Here is an 18,715-nt window from a genome sequence, read left to right as displayed (position 1 = left end):
GGGGGTTGGAACTACGTGATCTTTAAGGTCCCTTCCAACCCAAACTATTCTATGATTCTAAAGGGGGGGGAAAAAAGCCCCAAATAACAACTTGGAAGAAATTAGTTATATTTTTGGCAATGTGTGAATTGTGTTTCTCTGAGTCCAACCCAAAAAAGAACACAATCTTTTCCACCACTGAGGACCCACCCAATGGAAATTAACATCTGCGACAGTTCAGCTCATGCCCGATAAAGTAATTTTCAATCTCAGTGAAGGAAGCTGGGAGAGGCAGTTCTATCTGAAAGAAACATTCAATTATAACTCCTTTCCACTGTGCAGCCACAGCCTGAAAAGAGAAATACATCAACACCATAAAGCTCAAAACCACAACTCCAGCGTTATGAAGACAATTTCAGTGAGCATTTGTAACACCGTGTTAGTGTCTCCTAAGAGCAGACACAGGGAAGCAAAACAATTAAAAGCAAAGGAAGTTTAATTCACAGAAATATCAGAGGAAAAAAAACTTACCAATATCATGTAAGTCAGGGAGAGAAGCTGCTGGGATGTTTTCCAGCTGAGCTCTCCACGTGATGTTTACCCCCAGGCGGTCCATGCCCAGGCATTCGACGTAGACGGTGGAATCATCACAGACAGAAACAGAGCCAGTACTTCCAAACGCATTTACCTTGAGTTCAAAATTAAATGAAGCCACAGTTAGTCAACCTGAGAAACGTTCCATTTCTTGCCTTTCCCTATTCATTTGCACTGTGCTATGCTAAAAAGCAACATTTTCAAAAGGGCCTGTAAAAACAGAAAGAGGAAAAGTAATTGTAGCGGGTCATTTACTCACTGTAGGAATAGTCAATAGGTTCTCTTCAATAAAAACATATTTTTAATAAATATTGGACTGATGTGATATAATTTCTATGGCTATAATTAAGCTGATGTGGGTTTAGTGAGACTAAACATCCAATTTTCCCAGTCATCCATATAAGAGTGCTGCCAGTCCTGACAGATTTCATGGAATGTTCTGCTCTTCCACCTCTCTCAAACAGGCAAAGTCCTACTTTGTGTCTCACCTCTTTTTTTTTTTTTTTTAAATACAGAAAAACACAACCAACAAACAAACAAAAAAAAAAGCCACCAACAACAGAGAATAAGGAATTGAAATTACCTGGAGGTGACATAAACCACGAGCCTTCAACTCATCTAAAATAAATATCTGGAATGCCTGGAGTAATCCAGAGTAGTCAGAACTACAAGTCTTCTCAGGAGGCAGCAGTAGTTGAAAGTGTGTTTGAGCTTGGACTGTCTGAAATAATTGAAGCTCTAAAAATTAAGAAGAAAGGGCATTTAGTAGCCTTGCTAATGTAGAAACTGACTTTCAAAGTTATTTTGAGAAAAGGCAACGCTGTTTTGGCATTTCGATCTTGCATCAATAGCATCTCCCCATTTCTAGCTGAAAGCAATAGAGTTGTTGGAAGTAAATAATAAGCAGCAAGAGACATGCTTGATAAATATATATGTTGTGCATTAGGGAAAAAGCCAGGTGATATAGTTATATAATAACAAAGAGATATTTTACACTGAAGCATTAACTCACAGAAGGATAAGGAACAATCTGGATCATTAATGATGACTTTTTATAAGCCTTAGCAGATAGGAATTTCCAGAGAAGTAGATGAAAGCTGACGTTATGCCAATACTTAGAAAATAAACAGGAAGACAAGAATTATTGACCTGTCAACCTCCATTTCTCTTGGACACAATCATGAAAATACTTCTATTAAAAAAGGAATTAAATGGTTAAAGCAATTAATACTAATTCAAATGGGATTTCAGAAACCTAGCTTGTCAAATTAACTGGGAATCAAATTTTAGGAGAGAATAAATTTGATTGCATAATAATGGCGTTGATGTGGACACCTACAAGGGCCTTTCAATTTTTTGATAGCAAACAAAAGTGACACAAATCACACAAATCGAGGAGAAATCAGTGAGCTCATCAGTCACAAAATGAAAATCTATTTAGCCAGTTTTTAGCCAGAAAAAAAAAGGTGCAAATTTCTTGTCTCCACTGGAGTTATGCTGATCCCAGGCTTCACGGAGGGTCTGTTATCTCAGAATCAGCACAGCAGTCATTCTGTCATGTCACCTCCAAATGGAGCTGGCTCTTATCCCACCAGCCTGGACAAGCGCTCCCTCTTTCCTCTCGCTCATTCACCTCCTCTCCAGACCCTCGCTGCATCACATACAAGCGTCACTGCTGGATTCCCTGTCCCTCACCCCAAAACGAGCATGGGAAAGCCTGGAGAGCTTCCAAGAAAAATGGTGGGAGGGACCAGAGGACACAAAAGCCTGTTTCTTCCTGCAAGGCACAAAGACCTCTCTCTGTTTAGTTTATCAGAGAGTACTTAAGAGCTGCCTTAACCACAATCTCTAAGTGTACACGTAAAGAACAGGCAATAAGATTTTGAAGAGCGTGGGTAATTATCCATTGGATCAAATTACTAAGTGTTGTGGTGAATTCTCCACTATTGTGAAGTTTATTCAATCACCTTCTGATGTGTTGGGAATTTTTTCCTCGTTCCTTAAACCATGCTCTAGTTCAAACACAAATTACTGGAGGAGGTCCTTAGCTTGCATTGAACAGCAGCTTGTATCAGATTCACACCCCTCCCTCTGTCCTTACAGTTATACAACTGCCATGAGGCAAACACGAAAGTTACTTGATAACACGCTACAATAACCTAGAAAACATGATTACAGACAGATAAAAGCCTCAGTCTGACATTTAAAGTTTAAAAACATTTACATTTGGAATAGAAGACCTGGGTTACAACTGGAAATGTGTCAATACAGGGGTTTCCAGAATGGGCTTAACCCATTCTGGAGATGAAGAGTAGCTGCAAACTTGGCATCAAGATCCACATTTCTCAAAGTTCAGCACTGCTGCAAATTGCCATTTTGATCAGAGTGTATCTCTATTTGAAATAATTGAAAAGGCCAACATTAATATCCAATTACATGAGCTCTGAATAGACAACTGATTCTTCCAAGAGTTAAAGTGCCATTTTTTTCTTGAAATAAAAATGGTTTGAAAAACACCACAAATCAGCCAACAAAGACAACAATAATCCTAAAGAAAAGACTGCTGCAAAAAGATGCAGAAGTAACAGTGACTTGATTATGCAAATAAACAGTCAAGTTCTGCCAAATTCAAACATCTGGTGCTCATCTGTTCTTCCAGGACTAAGTAGTTCCATCAGAATCACTTCGTGGTGCCAGCATCTTTTAACTAACAAAGAAAAATCTGCATATAGATTGAATAACTATTTATAGCTATATCATTACAGAAAAGTGGGACTGTTTCTGGCATAGGAGCCAGCCAAGAGACAGAGATGAAGACGGCAGAAGACAGGACGAATCTATTGCACCTTATTTTAGCAACTCCCATATAACTGTTGTGCCCTATTAGTGTCATTCACACAGTAGCTTCGTGATGAAAGCAGATTTTTGCACGTCTATTTACACTGCTCTGCGCCCTTCCCAACCCGCAGCAGCTCAGACATACTCTGGCAGGCCTGGTAGAGCGGGACAGCCGAGACCCATCGTCGCTGTTGCACGTCGCACTGGAACGCCGTGCTGGAAGAGGCGCTGCGGAAGCCCTGGCGACACACCAGCCAGCACTGCTGAATGCTTGAAGCTTGCCCAGAAATGTTTTCACAAAATACGGCTCCGTTGAGAACAGATGAGGCACCGAATGGCAGAGCACACCGCGGACCTTTAGGCACATGAGAAAGGGGATATATTAGTGGCATACTATGAAGCACTTCCAGTAAAAAGTCCTCAAAACCCTTGTATCAACAGAGAAAATCTAGACAGCACGCTGTGCATTTCCCACTCATCTCAACTTGGTTCTGGTTTGATGTCAGCATGGTTCAATTTACTAAAGCTGATGAGAAGACACATGTTGACTTCGATCAGTAATGCATTGGGTCCAGAAAGTTACATGCGTGGTGGTTTCTAAGAACAGATAAGTTTAAACCAGCCCTGAATAAATTTAAGCAGGAGATGAGAAGGAGGTTTCTAACCATCAGCAGAACAAACCTTTACAAAAGATATCCAGTGGAAATAGGCAGAGCCAAAGAAAAAAGCCTTCATTCCCTTTAGAGTGGAATTTGAAAACTTTAAGATCAGGATCTCATGATGACGGTGTCTTCAACAGCACCAGGATGTTTCTGGTGATCCAGCAGGTCCTTAACAGCAGTACACAGCTTTGGAGTTGGAGCACAAAGTCTACCCTATCTACTCACACTGCATCAACACAGTCATTTCAACCCTGCTAGCCCACTGTAACAAACTATTATAGGAGGCTAACTACAATGATAATTAATTTCTACTAATCAGTGCAAACGAAATGCTTCACTCAGTGTTAGCCAAATCCCAAACTAATTACTGAATATATCTAGTAATAATTAAAAAATTCTGAGTTCTAGAGCTACAAAACATAGGAAGAAAAAACAACTTTTTCAATTAGAAATAAAGAAAAAGATGTTCTCATATTGTACGTTCACTTGTTTAGTGTATATATATAGAGAGAGATCATTTTCCAAATACCAATGCTCAGATCAGTCCCAAACTCCCTAGTCACTGGACGAAGGCAAACATTGCTGATGGTTCAGGTCTGAGCAGCCTCTGTCTCCCCTTCTGATGGAGATATGAAGATTAATTCCTTAACTTAGCAGCCACTTCAGTTATAGCTTAAAACATTGCAGGATGAATCTGGGATCCAGTGTGCACAGTACATTTTTGTTTTCCAACCCTGAGCATTTCAATGCCAAAATAAAAGGCTTTCCTATCTGTCTCTCTGAAGTGCCAAATGCATTTTTTTTTCCCAAGTTTATTTTACAGCATCTTTTCTGCAATAGCTCTGTAAAATGGGGCCACTACATTCCTTCTCTTCATTCATTGACTCTGTATCCAGTCTCTTTTTCAGTAAAGGTGGAAACCTGGCATCCTTGCTTAACTAACTTTTAATAAACCTCCCAAGATTTTAGGACAAAAGATAACACTGTAGAAGAAATATTAATACTTATCCTGACCAATGTAAACTGCATCCACCATTGTGTGTAAATTACATTAATATCTCTTTATACAAAGTACATAAAAACCAGCCTGTGGTCTCTTTATCACTCTGACACAATTCTGCATCCACCAAGTCAAATCCAGTCTCAGCTGTATGCTGCTACCTTCTTTTACTGTCTGTTCCAGTGAGAGTTGGTGCATTAACCAGGGAGATAACCAGCCCCCAAAACATAAGTGATGGGTGGTTTCCTGGTGTGGTTCACAGGTTTCAGTTCATAATCAGTAATTTGCTCATTTATCCTTCTACAATGTCATCCCATTTACTATCGTTATCAAGCCTGCACCATTTTGTCATTCTTATATTTCTGCCCCAATTTCTTGGTTCTGTAGGAGCGAATCAGAATCCAGCTTAATATTGACACTTCTTTCACAAGTGTTTCTAAACGTTTCCATAAGGAAATTACTGTCTCCAGGACCTGCTCTGGAAGGCTTTCTCTTCTCTATCTCTACTCAGAGCTGTGGAAAGGGGGCATGAGGATGGGAGAGGCGTGTGAGGACTGCTAGGATACTTGGCATCATCTCTCCAGTGCATGTCAACTAGAAAAAGTTGGATTCTACCTCTGATGGAAACGATTAAGCTAATGAAAAACTCACTGCATGCACTGGGCACTGTGAAGTTATTACTTGCTGTTTACAGCTGTCTCTTCTGATGTTGGGGGAGAAGTGTATCTTATTTTCCCACCACAGCAGCTTCTTTTGCTGATAGACAAGATCTCCAAGATAGTGAGATAGCACTCCTTTCCCTTTTTCCTGAATAATTATCAGTATTTCCCAGGACTAGAGGTATAAGGCTGATAGACTGAGGGGAAAAAAAAAAATCTCTTTTGCTTCTTTATTCTTACACAATAACTAAGTCATTTAGCATGAAAAAGTTCCACTGCTATTTCAAAATCCAGGAAAATCATTAAAGATTATTTCAATGGTATTTCTATGCAGAAAATAACAAATAGCTTTCAGTAAAGCCAGGTTTCCAGTTCTCTCTCTCAGCTCAGTCTTTTAAAAAAGAAAGGTCATTAATCATTCAGTCACTGTTTCCGCTAGAAAAAGTACAGCATCAGAAAAGAAACATCAGAAGTGCAAGCAAAATGTAAAATCACCTTAAAGGCATATTTCAGGGTAGACCTACACCCTCCTTAGAACATATTCCTAAATTCCCTTGGAATTTAGGGGGAAATCTAGAAAAATGAGCTTTCATGGAGAGAAGGAGGTATCAAGGACTTAACATTTACAACTAGTTCTCACTTTTCTCTGGCCTACTAGAAATGCTTCCACTTTTTTTCTGTTCACCTTCGGAGTCTATGGGAACGTCAATCCCTACTGCTGAGTGCCAGGTGTCGCGCTGAGTTCCTCCAGCTGGTCTAAACAAAATAAATATCACAGTCCCGTGTCCCACAGAGATACTAGCCCGTAACCTGAAAGCAGGATGGCAGCAGCACTGTACTCGTTAGACTGATCATGCACGAGGCAGATACAACCCTGGGGTCTTCTTGTGGCTTCTCGTAAAATCCCGTTCGCATAGCTCTCTATTGGTACAAGAGTTCAAAGAAAATGATGTTGGTGGTGGTTTCCAAGTTGGCTGAGGAGCTATCTAATTGATTAAAATGCCTTACAGCCAGTTGGGCTGACCCAATCAGGTATTTGGTTGGTGAGTATGTGTTGCTCTTTATACAGCAGAATCACAAAAGGAAACTGAAGCAATTTCTTATCATATGGTCTCATTTTCCTAAATCTAACAACAGCTGTCATTTAAAAAAAAAACAAACAAAAGAACTATGGAAACAGTAGTGTCCTGCAGGAACTAGTTGAAGATTTTCTTTTACATCTCTAGTTTCCACTAATCATTACACTTCGGAGCACAGCTTTGTAGAAAGTTTAATTTGTTTTGCTTCAGTGATGGGAACATGTAGAAAGGCCATTGCAAATTAAATTTAGTGAAATGTCTCCCATTTGGACATCTCACTGGAAACCATGAGTGCATTCCAGTGCTCTGCAGGTCTGGTCATGCAGGAAATACTCTGTGAATATGTAGTGTTTTGGCACATCCTTTTCACAACTCTTGTCACAAGCCAAGAGTAGGAATGGCAGAAGCATACATTTTTCAAATTTTGTTTTAGTCAGTTGAATGGCTTTTAATCACAGAGCCAGCTCAGACTAGAACAGGTTCAAGTTTGCACCGAGCTGTTCAGATTGACTTTTTAGCTAAGTTTTATAGCTCAACTGCTCTGATTGAATCAATTTTATGAATAAGGAAGTTAAAGATCCATTCCCTTCTCCTTTCTCTCTGACAAAGCACTTGAAGAAAACTGGACATCATGCCCAGGTAGGTCTGAAATCTGCTATAACACAAAGATAAGCATACTGCTTGAGCAAAAGTCTCTATAAAGGTCTGAATAAAGAAGATTAAATACAACTAAATATTGGAAAAAGTCAGGATCATGGTCAAGTTCAAGACCTGGATGTGCTCAGAAGCAACGCGCCTCAATGAGGAACTCACTTGCACATGCGGGTCTTCCTCCGCTTACTCGTGTCCCTGGCGCCTCTTCTCCATTGTCAAAGACACACCAGCAGCTCTCTTGATCCTGGCTGCATTGCACGGGTGAGAAAGTCCCGTTGTCCCCTTCACATTGTGGGATGTAGCCTTTCCCAGCTTCTCGTAAACCAGTTTTAGACTTCAGCATATTGCAGAAGCTAGGACCTTTAAAGAGAAATTCATTGCAAGATACAGAACAGAAGACAACAAACTGCCCTAAAGACTTTAACAGCAGTGCTTTCAGCCTGTTTTATTAGAAGGAAGACAGATGAGGGATCATGAAACCATAAATAATTTGAGTCATTATTGAAACAGAAAATTTTACTTCCACTAGAAAAACCACATTTTTTCTAAAGATTTAAGTGCAAGTTATGTGGGCTTGCATCAATAAAATAATTGAAAAAATACTGATATTTGCACTTACTTTTTTTTTTACCATAAATTTGATAATATATCATTTAGATGCTGATATTTATTTTTTTAATCAAATTATTCTTTTCGGTAAGAATTTTTGATCAAGTTTTTGATCAATTATTACATTTTAAAATGTAATAATATGATCATTTACATTTTAAAATAGTCAAAATGTCCCAGTTTTATACAATTCTTCAGTGAACATGCAGTTACTTATCCCTCATCAGTTCTCTTGCACGTCTTCATGGATTTCTATCATTAGCACATATGTAAGAAAAAGCAAGCAGTCTTGCTGGGTCACCTGAAAGTACTATCTAACTCACTATCCTCTCCTAATTATCTACTCTGTTACAGATGTTCCAGGAGAAGGTTTGCCTGAAGCCAGCAGATTATTCCCCCAAATTTTCCATGAGAGATGGCAAGCAGAAAATCACCAGCTGAAGAACTGAAGAAACAAGCACAGCAGAACTGGGGGCTCTTGGGCTGCCCGTACTGCTCAGAAGAGCAGAGCCAGTGCACGGGCTCCAATAGGGCATTTCAATTCCTACAAGCAAAGATTTTTCAACTTTTTTGGATCAACCATCTCCTATGAGACTTCAACAGTTCTCTGTCTTTATTTGAAGACAATAAAAAGGTATTATAGATCTAATTCCATTCCATGGAGCAGCTGTGGACCACATAAAATGGACTCACTGACGGCACACAGCCCAGTTCCTGACTGAGTGCGTTAGAAAACTCATCTATGACCCCCAAAAATTTTCTACGGTGGTAAGAAACGGAAGGGAAAAAAACGCATAGAAACCTGTTCATCAGTTTGTCTAGACAGGTTTATTCCTGGTGTTATGAAAGTAAAAGGATAACTATTTTCAGATACCCTTTCAATGTTGACGTGCTTGTATGTACCGTATCACTGAGGAATTAAACTGTAAGGCTCCCGTGTTTCACGGGCATCATTCTGAAAAGGAAAGTCCATATGCCGCAAAGCATGAGTCATTGCCACTAGCATCACAGGCCATGGGTAAAGCATTACTCACACTCAGGGTTGCCATCCAAATCTTTGCTGCCACGCTGAAATATTTCTCCTGACACAGGATCTACACACCAAATATCTGAGTCGGATCTCTGTAGCACAGTGTATTCTCCTGTCTACAAAGAATCAATTGCATGTCATTGCAGAGCAGTGTATACCAATACAGACATGACACAATCCGTACCCCAAAGGTTGGTTAAAATATTTGATTATATTTACATTTGTCCATTAATACAATACGTTGAAAAGAAACACAAAGGCCTGTCTCAGGGCTCTGTCCTGCTCACTGTCATGTTTTGAGAGCATCACAGATGCTATTTTGGGATACTTGCATCCAAATCCCTCTCACCCTGACGTTCTCTCACAGCTCAGGAAGAAAGAGCCCCCCAAACGTCAGTCAATTAAGTTGTGCCTTTTAAGCACAGCCCTGCAAAACAACTAGGCAGAGCTACCCTGTAGGAGGGAAGCGTAGGCAGGGACAACAGGGCTTCCTATTCTAAAACTATTTAAATTCTGCCTTTTGCAGGGCAACACCCGCTGTTAGTTTTGTCTTACCATTTTCTTTCAGGTTAATGGGAATGCACAAGGGATGCTTAAGGGGCATAGACTGAAACTATACAGGCCTTTGGCATGGTGTGAGCAAAACCGTGGAGATTTAGACAAAACCTCCCTCATTCCTGTTAAATCACCTCAAGGCAGGAGGGGACGAAGAGATCAGCTGAAGAGGCATCCAGTTTTGAACCGCTCTGTCTCCAGCTGGAAATTAAGGCATTGGCTCGAGATCGCTGACATGATGTCTGGCCTGTAAGAGAGAAAACATACATGCATGTTAAAATAAAATCAAGATCTCAAACCTAAGCTAGAGAAAGGGCTACATCCCCGGCTCCTTTGCACATCTCCGTTAGACTCCGCTACAGCCTTAGGCAGGGAATTCCCAATTCGTGTTTGATAACCACACAGTCACAGGATGGTTGAGGTTAGAAGGGACCTCTGGAGACATCTGGTTGGGCGTCTGGTCCAAACCCCTGGCTCAACCAGGGCCAGCAACAGTACAGGGTCCATTCTCAAATCAGGCAAGCCAAAATCACACGTAGTGAAATTAAATGAATTAGCAAAACAAGCATAAAATCTCTTTTTCTTTTCTTGCAGTGGTTAGCAACAAGCCTTGCTTCTTGCATACCATACTAGAATTTTCAATAACTATCAAAATTCGTAAGACCAGGTAAAGACAAATATTTATAAAGAAAAACCAACTGACATTTGGGAAGTTCTGCTGAGCGTGAGACCAAAGAATCCATGACATAACGTCCTCTCTCATCCACACACCAGCAATGACCTGGCCAGGGAAGAAAAGCAGCTTTATTTTAGAAGTTGTACTGCAGTATGCCTTGTTGTGTACTGGGGAGATTTTCATCCTCAGTAGCGCTATAGAAAGTGGCCAGCAAATCTAAGTCACAGTAAAGTCTGCTATCCAGAGATAAGCAGACCACACCTGGGAGCAGTGGTGAGAATGGAAATGTAGCAGCTCTGGTGAGACTCTTCCATTGCAGCCCTATCCCACAGTGTATCATCTGCTCCCAGCAATTTGGTATCGCCCACAAACTCACTAAGACCGTGCTCCAGCTCATCGCCCTGGTCATTATTGAAGGCATTAAGCAACACCAGCCCCTGAACCGACCCCCGAGGAACACCACTAGCAGTGAGCAACTGAACGTCGACTGGTTTTTGAGCCCCAGTGAGCTGCCACTTGAGTTCCTCACTCCAGTCAATTTTCTACCCATTTTGTAGATCACTTCACCTCTCTCCAGTTTGGCTACAAAAATACAGGTTTTCCATCTTTTTGTTAGAATTCTGCTTAGGTTTTCTTTGCTCAGACAGCCCAGAGTATCTTGTTAGCAATTGCTCACCTGTGCTCTCATAGCACTGAGTTGGCTCCCAGTTTCCCAGACCATCACACTGTGGGATGTAAGGGAGAAATCCCAGCTGCGTTGCTTCCCCAGCAAAACGTTTTGAAATAAAGTGACTTCGCCAGTAGAAATGCAAAACTATAAAAAGATACGTACAAGAAAGCTGTTAGTGTCCAATACAAGATATTTTAAATGCACATGTTTGCAAACACCTGAATGTTCCCTGTACTTCAGAAGGCAAATTGACAAATGCTGCAAGTACATAAACGCTGGGAAGTGTCCAGATCTTGTGTATGCATCACGTCATACATATAAGACAACTGAAATCAGCTCTTGGGTTGGCAGGTTAATTATACTGATTAATTATACCTGCTGAGTTGCACCTGTTTTTCAGCAAAGTTGAATTTGACATAGCGTACTCCCACAGAGATTCTGGGCATTAATCCATTTAATTAAGCTCTCATCAATCTTTCACCTACCTGACCACGCAGCCAGCTGGAGAGCGTAGTCACTGCCCGATAACAGCTTTTCAGAGACCACCACCTCCGACTCGTAGGGCCGAGCAGAACGTAGGAGCTCGTTGTCTGTGAGCCGAATTCCCTTTGCCATCAAGAAGCTCTCTCCGAAAGGGAAGTGGGAACGATTTGATGCTCGGATGAGCTGCTCTGCCTCCTCCATAAACTTCACAGCTTCCTGCTTAACACCTTCACAGATACCAGGACCTGTAGAACCAGCAGGTATATTAATGCCCTTCATCTAAATCCAGTAAACATTTGCATGTAAATACTAGCTGGTCTTTTAATTAGCATCTTCTGTTTCCTTCTCCACTTGCTTGGTTTTGAATTGTTTAATGAAACAAGCAAACAAACAAGACTTGTCTATGCTTAGCTATATAACAGCAAGAGTCTGAGAGTACCAGGAATCACCCAAACATTCTCCAAGTCTTGGGCCGAAGCCTTGATGATTTTAAGTTACCTCCTCCTCATTGGTTACACACGGAGTTAATATGTCTCTATAGAACTGACCCTCAGTTGCTGTCATAAAAAAAATGGGATAATCAGAAGAGAGAGCAAGAAAGGAAAATGAAGGTTTATCCCTTGGGTCCAGAGTGGCAGCTGACACTTTGCTTGTCCTCTCCATACATCTACTGGCTCATAAATGGCAGTTCAACATAAACCAGCTCGGTGAAAGCTTCTCTACTAAAATAACTCTCTGCTAATATTCTTCGTCCCCTTTATTCCCCATTTGCCCACAGAACTGGCATCTCTGGCACTCCTTGCCCATTTGGAAGTTTGCCATTCATTGTCCTGTCTCTTCCTCCCAGCTGCAAAATTACTATAATGTGATGAGAATGGTTTGAGTGACTACATTTATAATATAGGTCATCTGCTGAAGTGACCCCAAAGAGGACCCAACAGCTTTGGTGGAGGTGTCTAGGCAGAGGGCTTACCAAACTTCAGTGCTGGCCTCACTCTTTTCCTAGTGATTTTAAGGGATATCTGTGACTCTTGACTGTGTAGTAAGAAACAGTAAAGAAAACTCCTCTTGCCTCATTTTAAGGCATTCTTGGAAGTCATTTACATCACAGTGTAATCCTGAATTTTCCATACAACTCTTCACATACTGTTTCTATCTTCACAGTGTCCTTTGCTGTCTGGCTAAGTATCTTCTGCAAAAGCATTATATGTTCAAATTCCAAATTATAAAATCTACACAAACTTGATATGGAACTTTATTCCTCCTTATTTCCAAAGCTGAGAGACCTCATTATTTACCAAAAATGAGTCACCTAACCTCTGGTGGCCAGTGACAATGGCAGTATTGGTGATCTTTCTGACAAGTAATTTTCTCCTACTTCGCAGCACTTGAAAAGACTTTCCTCTTGTGGCATTAAAAGCAAAGACCAGAAACACTGCTACTTCTGTGCCAGAAATTCTGTTACTTACATGCTGGCACCTGGCTCACTTCTGCCTTTGTTCCTTGCAGCTCTTCTCCTTTGCTATCAACACACCAACAATCACGAAGTTCAAAGTGGCTTAATGGAGCGCTGAAATCAGTATAGGGACCTGGGTAATAGGTCAACTGCTCATTCAGAAGCTGCCAGAACACATATGGATCCAGTAAAATGTTCTCAGATGCAGAGGTCAAGTTTCCTTCCAGCACTTCAGGTGGGAGATCAGCGAAGGAGGAATACGTGGTGAATGCTGGGAAGACGTTCTGGTGCCCAGCCTCATACAAAGCTTTAATAAAAGCTGAAAAGCCTTTGGAAGATGCCTCTTCATATCCGGCTGTGATGTTCAACAGATCAGCAGCTGGCAGGGGTTTGCCTTCGTTGTTCTCTGCAATCCACCTTTCGTACCACTCGAAGGCTTGCTCGGGAGGGCCGCTGCACTGCACCCGCCTCCAGGCACCGTCAGCATCACACTGCGGGACATAAATCCTGGGGAGCTGAGACAGAGCCCTTGGGTCTGACAACAGGAGTCTCACAGCCTTCAGAAACTCCTGACCAGCTGTTACTTGGCAAGCGCTTGGGCCTGGGGAAAAGAAAAACATGCATAGCACATCTTAGGAATGCACTGAAGATATACGGTACCCCCAACCCCCTTAGTACTACAAACACCATTACTAAAACTTGGTCACTTATCCCAATACTAACAACAACATTTCTGGCCTGTTATTAAGAGGGCTAATGCTATTAAGCTCCCATGCTGAACCAGGGTAAGATTTCCAAAGGCATGTGAGCACTAAAAGATGCATATAGATATGATTTTTAAAAATATTTGAACACATCGGGTGCCTGTAGTTCTTACTGGGGAGGACAGGTACTTGGTGCCACTAAATGCCTTTCTGAATCTGTTCACATTAACAAGGTATTTTCAGATACACTTGATAATCTGGCAGTTACTTCTTATTCAGCCAATCCCTGCAAAAGCAACCATCTGAACAGTAGGATAATACTGATTTTATTTCCCCTTGGACCTAATCAGGATTTTCAGATTCTGTTGTCCTCTCTTCTTATTCTCTACAGAATATTGCAGCTGAATATAAAAATGCCACCCCTCAAAATGCTGGAGGGAGTTTTTTTTGGAAGCCTTTTCTGCCATCTCCAGAGCCAAATTTCATTTTGCCACCAAGCAGCTCTACAAACCTAGCAAAACATAGGAGCTCATCTCCTTTTAAGCACCAGAGAATTATGAACCTGTTTATTTTGATTGCATTACAGATGTATTAAACCCCCTACCAATTCAGATTATTCTGATAAATTCCCTGCTACTTCTGCAAACTGCTATTCAAAGGAGCTCCTTCAATATGTACCACTGTCATCTGCTGGATACTCTGCTATGCCTTCTAAAATGCGAAGCGGGCTCTTCTCTTGGTCCGTTCTCCCTGTTGATGTGCCATTTTCATTTCACAGAAACTTGACAGACAAATATCCCCAGCCTATGTGCTTCCTTCTTCCTTTGTATTACGTTAATAGAAGGGCAAGAAGAGGCAGTTCATAATCTATAAGCAAGTTGCAATGCCAAATTGATGTCTGACAAGTCATTTGCAACTCACTTTTCTGGCCTGACTGTGTGACCTTTATGAGAAACCTATTAGCCCTTGACTCCCTCTCCTATGTTTGGACTCCTGTGCCATTCTACCAAGTTGAGGAAATATTCCTGAGCTAAAAGACTAAAAGAGGTTCATGGTTTAAGGCACTGAAGCTCTTCAGTTCTCAGGACAAGGATGAGCCAGTGACCATGCCCAGGTGACCTGGTCCTGAAAGTAAAAGGGTTTTTTCACTTGGCATGGGTCACATTCAGTTACACAGATGCTCCAGGTCTCATGGGCATCACGGATGTTATACACACTAGCTACACACTGAGTAGAGACATATGCCAATGGCATGCTCATTAACAAGGCAAGACCTCCGGCTTCTCTGTTTTGAGTGTGCCTACCCTATGCACTGAAAGAAGAAGGGACCATTTTTAAGACTTAGGATATCAAGGTTTACATACACTGTTTCCCACTGTTCCCCTGCAACTGTAGGGCTGACTTGCTTTCCTGTTAGGGGACAATATTGTTTGTATACACCATTCATATATTTCCAGATATAATCAGATATGAAGAAAGAATCATGAAATTCCAACACGATAAGGAAGCATTTTTAAATTTCCAGTCCCTAGGACTTACATTGCATTGGCTTTCCAGCTTTTCCCCTTATTCCTGGAATAGTCTTGCCACTCAAATCAACACAGAAGCAATTTGTCCCATAACACTGGAGTGGCAGAAAGTCTCCATCTTTGGTACAAGAGGGAATAAAAAGATCTGATCCAGCAGGCAGGCTTTGCTTCAAGTTTTGCAGGTTTCTCCGTTGTTTCTCACAATCGGTGGGACACCTTGGACGTTTGCCTTGAACTCTTGAGCCTGGAATTTCCTTACCTGAAGTGTCCAAACACCAGCACTCTCCTGCATAGCACTGAACTTTCTCATACCTCCCCTCCTCGGTGCATGTTGGAACAAACAGGTCTCTTGGCTCTTCACCACAGTTTTCTGATCCCAATGCTAGTTTCAACACTTCACCTAAATCTTCAGCAATGCTTTTGGGGACAGAAATCACTTGCTGAAGAAAAGTAAAGAACTCTGGTAGTTCCAGAACAGAGGAAAGGAATTTCATCATATTCTGATTGTCCTGTAGGGTTACCGTGCGGCCAAAGCTGCCTACAAGAGGTTTACTCAAAATGGAGCTCCCCTTTGATACCTCCAATGAAAATGCCTCAGCTGATTCCAGAAGGCTTTGCTCGTTATCCCTTTCTGCCACATCATCCTGTGGGAAAAACTGGGCAATGCTGTACTTCCCACTAGTGCCAAGTGCCCCCGTGAAGTTAAACTGGATCAAATTCTTCAAGAACCTTCCTCCAAAGAGGTTTTCTTGGAAACGTTTTGGATTGGCAGTAAATTGCAGTGCCACCTGAGCCAGTTCCCTTGATGGGAACATCCCCATGATGGCTTCACTAAGGGTGGTTTCTAGTCCAGGAATCTGGCTGACATAGGGGCTTTGTGCAACTGGGGACAACAATCCAGAGTCGAGAAACAGCTCCTTGAAGGAGGGAGGGCACGGCCTTGAGAAGCCAGCTGGTTTTTCTGACTGCGTATCCGGAGTGGAAAACAAATTGATCTGGCTGAAGTACCCAGCAGGGCCATAAAAGATCCTCGACAAGGCCCGTCGCCTCTCTGAGATGCATGCTTGTTCTTCACCTAGACAAAGATTTAAAACAAAAAAAAAAAAGAAAAGCAAATTTTGGAACCTCCAAAAGCTGTATCTCTATGACTATCTTTCAAGCAATCTAGGCAGAAACCACATAAATGTGTAGTTTAACCTGCCTCTAGTTCCTAGGCTATGCATCACGCATACTGATAAGGAAATTTGAACTGTTGATGAATACAGTCTATAAATAAAATTCTCCAGTCAAGACACAAAGTGAAAGAAAACATTCCTTCACCACATCTGAGTTGTCTGCTCTGTGGTCTTCTTCTGGTTCGATTGTTTCCCAATGTAAATCCTCATTCCTGTTCCTATGGCTGAAAGAACAAATAAAGTCTTTTCTAAATACTTTAATTCTCTGGTAGGATGCCTGCTTCTAATGAAAACCTCCGATGATCCAGGTGCAGTAAGTGAATCTAAGAAAGAGAAATAGACTGCAGAAGAACAGAAAGTTATTTTAACCAGTGTCCACTAATGAGGAATTTATGGAGGCTTCCTACCTAGATCTTCAGTTTCATAGCGACGCGTTTATTACAAAAGGTTTGAAAACAAATTGTTAAAATTACCAGTAATAGAGTGCTAAGGACCAGATGGCACTCACAAATGAGCTCTGAAGGTAAAAAACCACAAAATTTCAACAAAAATAGTCAAATGCCAGGGTACTAAGGGTACCAACAGTGGCCCTGGCCACCCATATCCAGGGCCAAGCTGTGTCACAGGTGTATCTGCATCCAGTCCCGTCTGTACGTTCATACACAGCAATGGCTCCAAGTTAGGATGCAACATATCACTGAAGAAAGACCTCTGAAAATGTCAGCTTAAGGCTCAAAAGACATCAAAAAAGGAAAGACTTGGTAGATAAAAATACACTGAGAACCAAACAGACAGGATGGTTATGGCACTGATTGGATCTCTGGAACACACACAGCAGCTTGAATCATCTGCCACATGGTTACCTCTCCTTGAAAAGTAGCAGAGTTATAGAGAAGGGATACAAAAATATTTTGAGGACAGAACAGCTTATCCAGTAGGAAAGACTACTCAGCTTGGACAAAAAAGGTATGATAAAGATTTTCAAAAACCAGGATTCTCCACAAGACTCACAATAGACAATTATTATTCAGTATTTCTCACAGTACAGGAATTAGAATGGTCCAGAAGTAGAGCACGTAATTATGATAATGAAATTTATTGCCAGAGGATGCTAGGAAGCATAAAAGGTTAAAAGGCAATTAGGCATATCCCTGGAAGATGACTCCACAGGGGAGTGCTGAACACAATGATCTGGGTTCATCCTCCAGTTTGGGGCCTCTCATGCTTGCAGCAGGATATATGGAAGCTAAATGTATTTCCCATGTTTCTCATACTTTCTCCCTAAGCACCACTGCTGTGCCTGTAGGGGACAGGATGGTGGATAAACTGCTTTGGTCTGCTCCAGCATGGCCTCCCTTGGGCTCCCCGCCCCATCCCTATTTATTCCACATTCAGGCAATATGATAAAGCAGTCATAAATCCTGTTAACAGTAAAGATAAAAGCTGGAAGTCTTAAAAGCTGCTGAAATAGATTAGCAAGTAATCTGAGGCTCTGTGATCAGCATCTTTCTCACTCCTCCTTTCGCACCCTTGTCCTGCTCTGCGGTTCCTGGCAGGGGCTCAGGGTCCCTCACAGTGATTCCTTTGTAAAGGCATTTTCTGTAGGATGGGCCCCTTCTGTTTTCAGTGTTGGCTCTTGGTAAGAGGGTTGAAGAACATTCCTCTGGGGACCAATAAGTTAGTGTAAGCCACAATCCCTCAAGTATGCTGATATGAAACAAATGTAGGATCATGGTCTTTAAACGCTCTCCCCTCCTACCCACTGTTGAATCAAATCAAAGCAGAGTGAGAAGGAATAAAGAAAAAAGCACTGCTGGGTTGAATTTACTGTAAAAGGTCTGAAAAGAAGCATGTCCCTATCAGGACTGCCTCGAGTCCCAGGTCACGCGAGTACCCAACGTGCTACCCACACCTACGTCTCTGCCTCCTCCAGTGTTCATGCTGCTGAGTGTGAGAGTCAAAGATATTAAAGAGAAATAAAACAGAGCAGAACCAGAGACACGCATACGGTATGTAGCTGTCTGAACACAGACTGCAGCTATATCCTTCATGAAATACCTTCTCAGGAGCTAGTCTGCAAAACCTCTGCAGAAATTTTTCCCCACTTAAATTTCCTGAGTCCGCCAATAAAAGCTGCAAGCAGCCTCAAGTCATTGCGTGCCCACCACCCCCGCCAAAAAAAAAAAAAAAAAAAAAAATCATCAGGAGGGCTCAGCAAAGCACATTCAAAGAGAAAACAACCAGTCCCAACATATGGCAAGGCTTCTCGGAGGTTCCATTGCAATATCCTTGGTGATCAGCCTCGGAGGCCTGTTAACATTTTCATTTCGCAGTAAGCCTGTCTGTGCCCAGAGCACTCTGAG

The 18,715-nt window shown here is 41.7% G+C and overlaps 1 protein-coding gene across 1 annotated transcript in view; it reads right to left on the bottom strand.

Annotated features, from left to right (window-relative positions):
* Window positions 1–18,715, bottom strand: part of TG (thyroglobulin) — a 158,398-nt gene that overhangs the window by 127,384 nt on the left and 12,299 nt on the right. The window contains exons 9-19 of the mRNA XM_075024393.1: window positions 15,188–16,252; window positions 12,958–13,545; window positions 11,491–11,733; window positions 11,012–11,149; window positions 10,363–10,440; window positions 9,794–9,906; window positions 9,109–9,220; window positions 7,625–7,825; window positions 3,557–3,766; window positions 1,157–1,311; window positions 511–667 (exon numbers count right to left, since the gene is read on the bottom strand). Of these exons, the coding sequence (XP_074880494.1) occupies window positions 511–667; window positions 1,157–1,311; window positions 3,557–3,766; window positions 7,625–7,825; window positions 9,109–9,220; window positions 9,794–9,906; window positions 10,363–10,440; window positions 11,012–11,149; window positions 11,491–11,733; window positions 12,958–13,545; window positions 15,188–16,252 (3,060 nt within the window). The remainder of the gene's footprint in view (window positions 1–510; window positions 668–1,156; window positions 1,312–3,556; window positions 3,767–7,624; window positions 7,826–9,108; window positions 9,221–9,793; window positions 9,907–10,362; window positions 10,441–11,011; window positions 11,150–11,490; window positions 11,734–12,957; window positions 13,546–15,187; window positions 16,253–18,715) is intronic.

Source organism: Buteo buteo, chromosome 3, assembly GCF_964188355.1.
Source record: "Buteo buteo chromosome 3, bButBut1.hap1.1, whole genome shotgun sequence".
NCBI lineage: Eukaryota > Metazoa > Chordata > Aves > Accipitriformes > Accipitridae > Buteo > Buteo buteo.
This window is presented reverse-complemented; position numbering and strand designations above follow the sequence as displayed.